Source organism: Lampris incognitus, chromosome 3, assembly GCF_029633865.1.
Source record: "Lampris incognitus isolate fLamInc1 chromosome 3, fLamInc1.hap2, whole genome shotgun sequence".
Taxonomy (NCBI): domain Eukaryota; kingdom Metazoa; phylum Chordata; class Actinopteri; order Lampriformes; family Lampridae; genus Lampris; species Lampris incognitus.
This window is the reverse complement of record NC_079213.1, coordinates 68,060,802-68,074,364: the sequence shown is the minus strand read 5'-3', so window position 1 is coordinate 68,074,364 and position 13,563 is coordinate 68,060,802. Positions and strand designations below refer to the sequence as shown.

Here is a 13,563-nt window from a genome sequence, read left to right as displayed (position 1 = left end):
TGAACACAGTGTACTGTCGCGATAGTTAAGGAACATCATCTACATGTATATAATGCAAGAGTGTATGTTTGTATGTTCGCTTAAAACTCCAGAAATACTCATTGTAGAACAAAAAGAATGGTATCTTTAGAATCGGCACTTTCCAAGGATTGTACAGTTGGAAAAATATTTCAAAAACCAAGTAAACATTTTGATTTATTTGCGAACTTGTAAATAAGTAAATGTGAAAATGCAAGAATTGTGACTTTGTTGGTGTATGCACAAAGCTCACATTGAAGATGACACACCAAAAAATATGAGAACATTATTGCCAATAAAAGAAAATACCTGTATACTACACTATACTATGCATATGATCTCCATCAAACTGCACTGATGTGAAGCTACTGATACCAGTAATAGAAATAATTAAGGGTGGTATCTTATATTTGTTATTTTTATTGTGCACAATATGCTCGACGTAAACTCAAAAGTATACTCTCAAGTAAACAATGCAAGGGAAATAAAATTGTACGTACAAGATGTGAAAGGATAATATAATGATAAAAATATAATGGGAGTGTGAATAAGACAAGTCAAAAGTGTTTACACTGAGAAATAAATGTTTATATGATGAGGTTGCTAGTATAGCCAGCAGTGACAGCTCGTAGCTCTAACTGTAATCAAAAACTAAATATCACAAATCTTATAAAAATGAGAATCATTTTATTTGCCAATTATTGTGTGACAAACCTACCAAATTGCACAGTAATCTAATATTGAATGGATATTGTATATGGGTTCCATAATGATAATATGCAATAATACATGAACCTGCTGATAGCACATTCTAGAAAAATTATAGGAATGAAAAATGGCCTGTTCTTTGACAGATACACACTGCAGTCGCACACCATATGGATGGTATACAATAATAATACATGCGATAAGGGCATCTGGGTAGTGTAGCGGTCTATTCCGTTGCCTACCAACACGGGGATCTCTGGTTCAAACCCCCGTGTTACCTCCGGCTTGGTTGGGCATCCCTACAGACACAATTAATCGTGTCTGCGGGTGGGAAGCCAGATGTGGGTATGTGTCCTGGTCGCTGCACTAGCGCCTCCTCTGGTTGGTCAGGGCGCCTGTTCGGGGGTGAGGGGGAACTGGGGGGAATAGCGTGATCCTCCCATGCACTGCGTCCCCCTGGTGACACTCCTCACTGTCAGGTGCAAAGAAGCGGCTGGCGATGCCACATGTATCGGAGGAGGGAGGCATGTGGTAGTCTGCAGCCCTCCCCGGATCAGCAGAGGAGGAGGAGCAGCGACCAGAACGGCTCGGAAGACTGGGGTAATTGGCCAGGTACAACTGAAGAGAAAAAGGGGGGAAATTAAAAAAAGAAAATAGTAATGATACATGTGATAACATCCAGTATGTGCACTTCAGATAGTGAACCAAGTCAGTGTGCAGTGACAAAATGACGGCTATCGGTGAAATAGCTCTTAAATGAGATCTCCTGATCTCACACTGAAAAGTAGTCCATGTTAAAAGATGAGGAGTGATGAAGATGATCATGCCATACTAAGGTTGACTGGCAGTTTAATCATTATTGGGCTATGTGAGTTTTCAGACTAAGTGACTTGAACAGAAGTTGGAGTGAAACCCCCAAAAAATGCTCCTGTGGTGTATAAACAAACTCTGCTGTTTTTCAGTTTTACAGTGGAATTGAAAGTTGAAGTTTTCAGTGATGTATTAAGGCGGTTTCATGGTTCATCCTGTTTTGTTTTTTAAATCCGAAAGATTGTTTTGGCAGCGGTGAGATACTGCTTTAATGAGCGGGATCTTGCACTCTACTGTTATAAAGGAAGACAGCAAATGTGTCGGTGAAGATAAAACATTTTTTGATCTGGCTTTGTGTGTTTCACCCACCAGCGACACCACCACACAAGCCAAGGCCAATGCCAAGGACTTCTGGGTAAACATGCCAAACCTGATAACCCACTTGAAGAAGGTGGCGGAGCAGAAGCCTCAAGCGACCTACTACAACGTGGACATGCTCAAGTATCAGGTGAGCTGAGACCTCTGCAGTCGTAACATGATGTCAGTGGGGAGGGGTAGTGGCTATGACCTTTTATAGAAGGAATCATCTCACAAATCTCTGATGCTAATGAAATTGATCACTGCAAGGAAATTTTTCAGGCCTTTGAGTCAATAATCTGGCTAGAAAAATTGGTTTACAGGCAATATTCAGTCATAAATGAGTTAACATTTGAATCACTGGAGGTTAAAAATGATACAGAACACTCTATCTGACTTTTAAGATGGCTATCTCTGCAGTTGGCCTATGGATGTCTTCATGTATGTCTCATGCCTATTAAGGTTACCCACACAGGCAGTTTTGGGTGTGCGTGCATATATCTGCTTGCACAAATGGTAATTTTCATTGTGTGCATTGCTGTGTGCTTGTGTATGTGTATATGTATATGCTTGCATGGCTAAGATGGCGCCGCGCTATGGAGACATGGTGCTGCTCTGCCTGTTGGTTTGTTTGGGTTTTTTTATGTTTTTGAAGATTCGATGTGTCGACTGGCAAATCAAATATGATAGGCTTGAATTGCTTCATGTTCAACAATCCATGGTTCACCGGATTCGGTGGTGCTGATACTCAGTGACTTTAACCATGTCAACCTGAAAAAGACTCCACCAAGGTTTAAACAGCAGATCCATGTCGCCACTAGATCAATGTTAACAGTGTCATCTCTGATGCATTTCATTCCATGGCTTGGGCACCCCTGGGACAGTCTGATGTTAACATGATTTTTCTAATCCTCAAGCGTCATCAAAAATTTAAAAACACAAAACCAAGTACTTCAGTGGTGGTCTCCCCAGGCTATGGAGAGGCTTAGTGACTGTTTAGATATTAAAGACTGGTCTGTCTTTAAGGAGTCATGCCACGATTACGCCAATTCTATTATGTCTTACATCCATTTCTCAGAAACTGTGCTTTCCGTCCAAGAGAGTGACTGTATTTAATAACAAGTCATGGTTCGGCAGAGAGGTTCAAATGCTATGTAGGAAGAAAACCAATGCATTCAAAAGGGGCAATAGAGAACCCTAAAATCTGAATTTGAGCAGCCAGTGAGGAAGGATCAGGCCAGTTACACATGCAAGCTGGAGAAGAAGCTCCAGGACAAGACAAGGACAGCAGAGGTGTGTGGCAGGGACTGCAGCAAATTACCAACTATAAGGCCAAACACTCAGTCTGTAATGATGACCCCAAGCTCCCTGATGTACTTAAAGAATTCAACTGTCGTTTTGATGAAACCTCAACCCACCAACAGAGTCTACCTACAGAAGAAGCCCCCCTGAGTCCACCTTTTGTGATTGCAGAGCATGAGGTCAGGGGTTTGCTGCACAATCAGAACAGCAGGAGAGCTGCAGGCCCTGATCTCGTGTCCTCAGCCACTTTAAAATGGAGTGCCGCTGCACTTGCTTCTGTTCTGACTTGTGTTTTTAATTGGTCTATCAACCAGTGTAAAGTACCAGCATGCTTTAAAGCTGCAGTAATAATTCCTTCCCTAAGAAGCCCATTGTTAGCTGTTTAAATTACTACAGGCCTGTTGCCTTAACATCTGTTGTAATGAAAGTGTTTGAGCATATAGTATGTAAACATCTGTCCAGTGCTGTGCTAGATCCCAGTCTGTTTGCGTACAGGGCCAGTAGGTCAGTGGATGATGCTGTATCTCTCTGTCGCCACTCCATCTTGCAGCATCTACAGGCACCTGCCATCCATGCTCGGGTACTGTTCATTGACTATAGCTCAGCTTTTAATACAATGATACCGACAAGGCTATATAACAAACAACACACTTTTGCAGCTAGGTTTCCATCAGTCTCTCTGGATCTTGGACTTGGACAGAACACAGGTTGTCAAATTCAACAATAGATCTTATAACTAGGCCGCTCTGATGGCCGAGCAGAATAAACTGCCGTTCTTGCAATCCGCTCATCATGTGGCTGGGAGGTTCGTATCCCAGACTCGCCGTAACCAGTCACGGCCATCCTTACCCGAGGGATAGTAGGTGTAGATCGGTGTAGTGTTTGGGGACTCGTCGTTCTCCAGCGACCCCTCTGGCCCATCCGGGCGCCTTCAGCCAAGCAACTGAACGCATTCTCCCTACGTCTCCTTCGCAGCCTGAAGGTAGTGCAACCCATGCGAAGCCTCAGCATGTAAAATAGCGAGAGCACCCGACATGAGTTTGAAGGAAGCTGGTGTTACGACTATCTCCTTCCTGTGGAAACGTGAGCCAGGGGAGTTATTCGACAAGCACTCCAGCCATATGCCAGTGGGTTAATCTGGTGGGATAAGGGGAAAAACTAGAAATAAATTTATTTTAAAAAAAAGATCTTCAAACTCATTGACTCATTAGCACAGGTGCCCCTCAGGGGTGTGTCCTCTCACCTCTGCTCTACTCATTATACACCAATGACTGTATTTCATACTTCGACACTAAAAATTACTAAGTTTGATGATGATACAGCACTGGTGGGACTGATTTCCTGTAATGATGAGACAAGCTTCTAGAAAGGAGGTCTCCTCTTGTCGACTGGTGTAGCATAACAATCTGGAACTGAACATCAATAAAACTAGAGAACTTGTGCTTGAATTCTGTAAAAATCAGGGAGAGCTACTACTGCCGGCCATTAACAACCAGGTGGTAGAGAGAGTGGATCATTTCAAATTCTTTGGGACTATAAGTTCCTCCTCCCTGAAATGAGAAGAGCACTTCACCACCATCCAGAAGAGAGCTCACCAAAGACTGTTCTTTCTAAGGCAGCTTAGGAAATGTGGGGTGTCAAGGGTTGCCATCTTACAGTTCTACAGAGCCGCAGAGGTGGAAAACCCGGCTTCAGGAAGTAGAAGTAGTAACCTGTATTTGCTCCACCCATGGACTAAACTAGCTGATTTTACTAATTAGTTCTGCTACCTGGCTGAAGTGTTGTGCTAATTAGGATCAGCTGGTTTAGTGCATGGGTGGAGCAAATACATGGTTAGTACTTCTACTTTCTGAAGCGGAGTTTTCCACCTCTGTAGAGCCGTAACAGAAAGCGTGCTCACTCTCTTGATAACCGTATACGGTATGGTAATTCTACAGCCTATGAGAAAAAACTGGTGGACAGAGACGTGCACACAGCTTTCAAAATAATGGGCTGCAAACTCCCTACCATTTCTGAATTATACCATATCCGCATTCAGTGGAAAGTTTTGAAAAAATTTAAAGGACTCTTCACACCCGGCAAATCCCATATTTAGTCTTCTCCCTTCAGGTAAAAGACTCCACGGTATCTCGCTTCCACAATGGCACTTAGCCTGCAGCAATCTGCATCCTAAATGCTTCACTGACTGTACAAGTATAGACTCCTTCAGCACATGCACTTTAATTTGTCCCTTTAAGGGCATGGGACATATGGTTGCGTTAACTGAATTATAATTGTAACAGTATGTTTTTTGTGGACACTGTTTGTCTGTATTGTGTGGTTATACGTTTACTGTTGTTATCTTTGAGCACACCGAAACAAATTCCAAATCAACTGTAAAGTTGATATGGCAATAAATAGTTGAATCCTTGAATCCTGCATCCTGTCCGCTAGTGTTGACATGTGTGCGCCGGGGTCTCTCTTTGTGTGCCCAGGTGTCAGCACAGGGCCATCAGTCAACTCCTTTGAATCTGGCAGTGAGCTGGAGGTGTGAGCCCACCAGTACAGACCTGAGGATAGACTATAAATACAACGCGGAGGCCATGTCAACGCCCATGGCCCTCAACAATGTCCAGTTCCTCATCCCTGTTGATGGAGGGGTCTCCAAACTGCAGGCTGTACTGCCCCCTGCTGCATGGTAGGATTTAGGGTTTATTACAATTACTAGTGTTAGTTAGATGTATGGGCATAAACCCTGTGTGCGCAATTTGATTTAGTGTGTATTACGCCATAGATAAATCAAATTGGCATATTAGACAAAGAATTGATCTCATGGAGCAGTTTCACTTGAAAAGTAGAGTTGATTGTTATGCAGTAGCAAGGGATCCAGCTAGCACTCTAACTTTTGTGTTTATGTATATTCTGTTTAGTCCTAAAACAAGCAGAACTTGCATTAGTAACTATTGACATGGGAAAGTGTTCGAACAACAGATATTTACACTTCTTCTTTTTTTTGTGATACTTTGGTTGTGCTGAAGGGACTTATTATAAAAACTTTGTACCAAGTCCAGTTGATGTGTCTATCCCTAAAACACACCTACTCAGTGGGCTTTACATTTACAGGGTTAGAAACAGGTAAATACAGTAAACAACAGTAGATGACACCCTCTACCCTTTGACCTTCGATTTGAATGAAGAGAAACGCCACAGAACATTTCAGGTACAAAAAAAACAACAACAAAAAACCCAGGAAAAACTTAAGGAAATGTGTCAGAAGGATCCCTCTTTGAGGAAGGAATAGCTGCACAATGTATAGGTCCCACGCGGACAGAGTAGACAATGCAGCAACCGATTTAGCTGTAAAAAAAAAAAAACAATAAAAGCACAAATGACTACACCTAGTGATAACAAAACAATGCAAAAAGAAAAGTGGATGCTGGGATCGCCCTGCATGCAGAAGCACGTGAAACGTCTTCCCCAGACACCGCCACAGAACAGCGCTGTACCCTGTCGCAGCCGTGTCTAAGGCTGCGCCGACACCGACGGATAAATTTGGAAACGTGTCTTTCTTTATACATCCTGGCATTCCATCCGTACCAAGCAGGAGTTTTCAACCACCAGAAGTCTTTTCGACAGCGCTCTCCAGAGTGGATAAGATATGAAAAAGCTGCTCTCACATTTCTTTTGAAATGTGAGGTATGATTATGACCCAGGCTCTAGCCATTTATCGGCCTGTGCATGTCTAAAAGAAGAGAATTATTTTTCTATTGTTTTGGCATTTTGGTGTGAAGGGCAAACTTAAAGCACTAGTGTGGACACAACACATTCAGCCCATTTGCAACATAGAAATGGCTTATTGTGTTATCTACAGTGTAGTCTGGGCAGGGTCTGTGTGTTGCAGACCCCTGGAGGAAAGAACGGCGCTCTCGTGCACACAGCGTGCAGACCCAGACACCGCAAACACATACACAGAGATGGAGGACAGGGTGAGCCAGAGCTGTCACAAATGATGAGGAAAAAGTCATGAACAAAAGACAAAGAAAAGGCAGACATGAGTACATGAGTCTCCAAGGAGGACAGGACAGGGTCTGGGTCAATGGGAAGTGGGAACAGAGGAAGCTTTAACGCCCCCCCCCAACCTAAGACTCTTTAGACCTCTATCTCTGAATTTCATTATTGATTAAAATGTACAGAGCATTTTTTTTTTTTGACAAATGATCTTCATTGAGAACTTCTAACCTGAGAAATTTTAAAAATGTAGAGGTCAGTCAAACAGTTTAGGGGTGCTTGATGTTAAGCTTCACTTTTTTTCATAATCACTTTTTTTTTTATAATCTTTCCAGGAATGCGGAGCAGCAAAGAATTCTGTGGAAGATCCCTGACATCTCACAGAAATCTGAAAACGGAGGTATTTAAAATGTTCACTTGTTTTTTGTTTTTTTTTTCTTTTCTTTCCAGAATCAGGTTTATTGGCCGTGTAGGTTTGCACAAACATGGAATTTGACCTTGGTTTCGTGGCTCTCTCAGTGTACTTAACATAGAATAACAACACAACAATCTCCAGATTTATACGCAAGGATTGACTGTATACAGGCAAAATAAGAGGCCATAAATTGCGGTGGTGCAGAGAATATATCAGAGATGCAATATTCAAGAGCTTTTTTGAACTGTGATTTAGTGCTCTGGCAAGATTCAGCATATATTGTCTCCCCTTGAAATATAATTTGTGAATAACAGCAATTAGATATGACCCTAAACTTAAACCAGCAGCTACAGTGTTTCATCCCACAAAGTGTCACCGTGACTTCCTTAGGACACTGACGCCTCCCTCTGTCAGGCTATGGTTTTGCATCTGCAATGACTTGAACAAACCCTTTAATCGTAAGATTATAAGACCGCGCCATTGAATGCTCCTCAGCCTGCTCGCTATTCTCTTACATCTGCAAGGGCTCGCTTTGTTTGTCAGGGGTTAGCGACCCCATCGTGATTTTCAAGTCAAGCTTCACAGTGTAAACCTAAAGCCATTACTTGTTCGTATCAGTTTGGCATTTAACATAGTGTAATTGTATTCACAAGTTTGGACAACCCCGGTCAATGTGTAAGTTTCAGTTGATAGTTAAGAGGAGCCAACCCAAACTCCGCATAGCAACAAGTTAAACCTGACAACCTTCTGCAAATTTTAATGCATGATTACCACTGATGTGCATATATTGTCAGCTGAACGATAATCAGCCAAAATTTGTGAACCCTTTCAAGTAATTGTTTACTACCATTATAAAGAGTGATTACTAAGGACGGTGGCGCAGTGGTTGGTGTGGTCGCCTCACAGCAAGAAGGTCCTGGGTTCGAGCCCTGGAGTAGTCTAACCTTGGTGGGTTGTCCCGGGTCGTCCTCTGTGTGGAGTTTGTATGTTCTCCCCGTGTCTGCATGGGTTTCCTCCGGGTGCTCTGGTTTCCTCCCACAGTACAAAGACATGTAGGTCAGGTGAATCGGCCATACTAAATTGTCCCTAGGTATGAATGTGTGTGTATGTGTGTGTGTGTGTGTGTGTGTGTGTGTGTGTGTGTGTGTGTGCGCGCGCCCTGTGATGGCCTGGCAGCCTGTCCAGGGTGTCTCTCCCCGCCTGCCACCCAATGACTACTGGGATAGGCTCCAGCATCCCCGCGACCTTGAGAGCAGGCTAAGCGGTTAAAATAATGGATGGCTGGATGGATGGATTACTAAGGACCTAATGGTTGTTTGGCTTGTTAGGGCTTTAGGCAGTCAGAGAAAAAGACACACCTTCATACTCTCTACCCTGTCAGCCTGAGAGGTTGACCGACTAAAATATATTAACTATTCCAAACTAGGAGAAGGCTATAAAAACTCTCCAAACATCTCCAGCTAGCAACTACAAACAGTGTCAAAAATGGAAATTAAATGTAAAAGTTGAACCCAAGACAACAACCACAGGGCTAATACAAACCCCCTCCTCTGAAAACTGATCAGCTCTGCACAACAGATCCCTGCAGAAGACCGGCTGGAAACCAGCTAACACGGAGCAGATGCCTTCAGATTCACAGTGCGGCTCACCCAACACTAGAATGGCCTGCTCAGCAGAGCTGTCAGAAGGAAACGATGGGTTACGTCGACATAAATGTTGGCAGTAAAAGTATGCACAATAAAATAGATCTTTTAGGATCACTGTTCTGTAGACTGATGTCATGAAAATGGAACCTAACAAAATTGATTCAGGGGAAGAAAAAAAAAGTCTTGACGCATTTGTTGAAAAGCAAAGACCAGTTAAGTGCAGAGGTGAATCTGTTATGCTTTGGGGTTGTGTGCCAGCTAGTAGAATATGAAATGTATTGCAGAAATTCAGCTACGTAGATATCGAACAAGCAAAGCATTGGAAGCAAATGTCCCGGTCAAGACACTGAAGCTCAAAAGTAGTTTGATTTTTTTTTGATTTTTTTTTTTTTTGTGAGATGACAATCATTCTTGAAAATGAACCATGAATTATTCATAGGTAGGAAAGATTTTTTTTGAGGAATGGCACTCATAGTCCCAAGATCTACAATAAAAGTCATGAAAATTGGCCGGGAGATCTCAAGCGTGCAATATGTGTTTGGAGACATGAGAGTATTTAATAGCTCTACAAAGAAGAGTGGAGGAAGACTTAGTTTACGACAGGAAATGTTAGGAATCTATTGTTATTGCTGGGGGGGGGGGGGTTACTGGGTAGTTTCTAACTGTAACTTTTGCTTGTGCCATTTTAACCTCTGTTCGCTCTTTTCAGTCTATTTGCAATGGATAGTAATCATGCATTAAAATTTAACCAGAAGCTGTGATGCTTTGCACCGTGTGAAGGCTGAGGCCCCTTCTGGTCACCTGATAGTGCTTGACCCCTTCTGGTCACCTGATAGTGCTTGCAGCACACACTAAAGGGGAGCCCAGTGTTTTGTGTTATGACCGTGATACAACGCCTCGCAGCTGAGCTTCCTTACCTGCCGGGGTCCCATTACGATAGGGAGATATAACAGGCAAATACTTGACTGTAGCCACTTCCAGACTCTGATGGCTGATGAATTTTGGTCTCTCGGGGGGCTTTATTTTCCACTGTGTTGCAACACAAAGCGATAAACGAGGAATGATCTGGCAGAGTTTAATGACCATGGTAGGTGGCTGTTAAAACGATTTCCCCTGAAATCATCCTTAAACACCAAGTAAGCTCTAGTGTTTAGCGCCACCTATGTGCATGTAGAAAAGGATTGCAGATGAAGGGGACGGTGTTGGTGGTGTGGCTTAGACTCGGGGTGGCAATGCATCGCCCCGGCTTCTCACAAGTCTACCCGGTGAGTTCAGTTGGCCAACGCCGGCGTGTTGCATTTCTGTCCGCCTTACATAGCATCGGTCTAGCGCACTGGACCCCACGTCACCTGTCACCTATGTCACATGGGTGTCGGTGCCTTAGAAAAAGCATATATTTGGGGCGTCCGAGTGGTGTGGCGATCTATTCCGTTGCCTACCAAGACGGGGATCACCGGTTTGAATCCCCGTATTACCTCTGGCTTGGTCGGGCGTCCCTATAGACACAATTGGCCGTGTCTGCGGGTGGGAAGCCGGATGTGGGTATGTGTCCTGGTTGCTGCACTAGCGCCTCCTCTGGTCGGTTTGGGCACCTATTCGGGGGGGGGGGCTCCTCACTGTCAGGTGAAAAGAAGCGGCTGGTGACCGGGATGGCTTGGAAAAGTGGGGTAGTTGGCAAAATTCAATTGGGGTGAAAAAGGGGGACTTTTTTAAAAAAACAAAACAAAAATAAAGAAAGATAAGGCAGATTTTCTCCCTCAAAGAGCCCATGTGATGTCTCCTTTTTTTTGTTAAATCTATCATGAACGCAATCGGTTCTACATCCTTGGTGCATACCAACACCTTTTCAGCTCAAAAATGTAAAAAAAAAGAAAGAAAAATAATAAAAAAAAGATTACCCCCTTAAAGGCTGAAGTTAACGTGAGGACAGCAGTGAATATTTGCCATCCTCCATCTTTCTTTCTGACACGGCGCCACACTGAGAATATCAGGGGGATCTAACTCGGTGTTGGTGACCTTCCCCCCCAGGTGTGGGATCGTTGTTAGCCCGCTTTCAGCTAACAGAGGGCCCCAGTAAACCATCTCCGCTAGCAGTGCAGTTCACCAGCGAGGGTAGCACCATGTCGGGCTGTGACATCGAACTTGCCGGTCCAGGATACCGCTTCTCGCTCATCAAGAAGAGGTTTGCCGCAGGTCAGTTCCTCGTTTTGATCCGTATGGTGGGTTTTCCCATTCCAGGTATTACTGCTGATGAGAGAGACATATCCAGCCCCACAGCCCTACATACCAGCTGAATAATGTGAAGAATTAATACATAAATTTGTTTTATTGTATTTTATTATATTTGAGACTCAACTTCTTAATAGTAGAGAATTCTCTGGTTTTGTTGTTTGTTTGTTTTTTATAGATAATACGTTATATAAGCTCTGCAATTATATAATTTACCATATCAAAATAATGGAGAGTAGTGAAAAAAATACTCCACTAAATGAAAGACCTCAATGCCAAAGGTCAAAGGTTTTACATCAATGCAGTAAAATCCAGACCATAATCATTTCTATTTTGGTTGATACCCCGTTTAGACTGGCAGCCCAAATCCAATTTTTGGCAAATCCAGATTGGAATCTGGTTTCGTTTATGTAGTCTGAACAGCAAAAACACATTGGAATCTGGTTTTTGCATATCAGATTTGAGCCACATTCAGACGTGGTTTCATATCTGATTCACATCGGATTTCTAAAGGTGTGTCTCAGTATGGACGCTCTAGCCACTCGCATCGGATTTCAAACCATCTATTATGTCACTCGCAACGCGACACAACAGAACACATGTTAACGTCAGATTCTGAGCGTGGAAGTTCAAATCCACATGCAGCGAGAAGGAGGACCACCTAAAAAATGGAGAACAATAGTCCCTGGACAGATGAAGAAGCAAACTGTCTCATAGCTCTTTGGGGGGATGCCACAGTCCGTTTTCCCACCAGTCAACACTTTTCGGGGTGCACCTCACCTCGCGCTGCCTGGCGAAGGCTGCCGTGACTGCAGCACGGAGCATTGTGGTATAGACCAGCCTCCTCCGTCGCTGTCTGGTGCGACGGAGGAGTCCTGCACCGCGACTTGACAGTGCCCGAAGGGTGCGATGACATATCTCCATGGTGTTTTGTTGTTGTCCGTCTGCACAGAAGTCGCCAGCATATTACGTCACACGACACACGTGCAGCGTACCCACGCCTACGTCGTTACCGCAGCAACCAATGCAGATCGGTCAACGATGTGGCTGCAGTCTGAACAAAGCCAAATCCGATCTAATAACTTGCAAGTAACAGTCTGGACGGTCAGTCCTAATGATCAGATTTGAGAAACAAATTGGATTTGCCTGCGGTCTAAATGGGGCCTTAATCATTTTATAAGGATAGATATCTGTATTTCAGATGATGTTTACCCATTTTGGAACCAGGTTCCTTTCATATGATTGTGTCCAGGACTTTGAAAGAGGAGTTTCAAGGTTAAATATACAACCCAAAGTACTGTTTCAGCACTGTAGGTTATTTAAACGATCATTATTGTTATGATCGTCGCTGTCGGCATCATCATCATCATCAATAACTGTATAGCACCTCTCAAGCATGAAACGCAACGTGTTTCATAATAAAACTAAGACATGGTAATAAAATGGACAGCAGCTAAATTGGTAGGAAAAATGTGGGGAAAAAAATGAAATGGATTATGGAAATCAAATTTACTACTGTAGCTGCAGAGGGAATGGGTTTTAATATTTTCTCTTGTTATGTTGTGCATTGGTTGTGAGGTCATTAAGCCCGCATAGAACCACATTGCATGGTTAGCCATAGCCAGCGGTCTGGATTTACTATTAACTGGTTTTTAAACCGTAAATGACATGAATTTAACCCACAAATTTCATTCGTGATTTTTCAGGAAAATACTTGGCAGACAACTAACCCATACTACTGAGAACAGCGCTACTGAACAAAACAAAACTGACAATGGTCTCCATGGACTGAGGTGGACATAAAGGAGAGAGGACAGACCGACACCACAGATGGACTGATGCTACATTAACCTTTTAATGGACCCACAAAACAGGTCATGCAGCCTACCCAGCAGTATTGTATAACTTGCATATAGCTTTGTGGAACTGTTTTAGGTCATGTTATTATTGTATTTGTATAACGTATTCATTTCAGAAACATCTCTTTTGCTGCAGTTAAGACACCTGGGTTCCCTCCTTCCAAGGTCTGTGCCCTGTCTCCATCCTTTCCTCTGGTCAATGTGTGGTGTTGTTCTAGGATTTCACTGCAGC

The 13,563-nt window shown here is 43.3% G+C and overlaps 1 protein-coding gene across 1 annotated transcript in view; it reads left to right on the top strand.

Annotated features, from left to right (window-relative positions):
- Positions 1-13,312, top strand: part of sgip1a (SH3GL interacting endocytic adaptor 1a) — a 104,734-nt gene extending 91,422 nt beyond the window's left edge. The window contains exons 21-25 of the mRNA XM_056276475.1: positions 1,909-2,044; positions 5,670-5,872; positions 7,518-7,582; positions 11,272-11,436; positions 13,179-13,312. Of these exons, the coding sequence (XP_056132450.1) occupies positions 1,909-2,044; positions 5,670-5,872; positions 7,518-7,582; positions 11,272-11,436; positions 13,179-13,201 (592 nt within the window). The 3' untranslated portion in view covers positions 13,202-13,312. The remainder of the gene's footprint in view (positions 1-1,908; positions 2,045-5,669; positions 5,873-7,517; positions 7,583-11,271; positions 11,437-13,178) is intronic.
- The last annotated feature ends 251 nt before the right edge of the window (positions 13,313-13,563 follow it).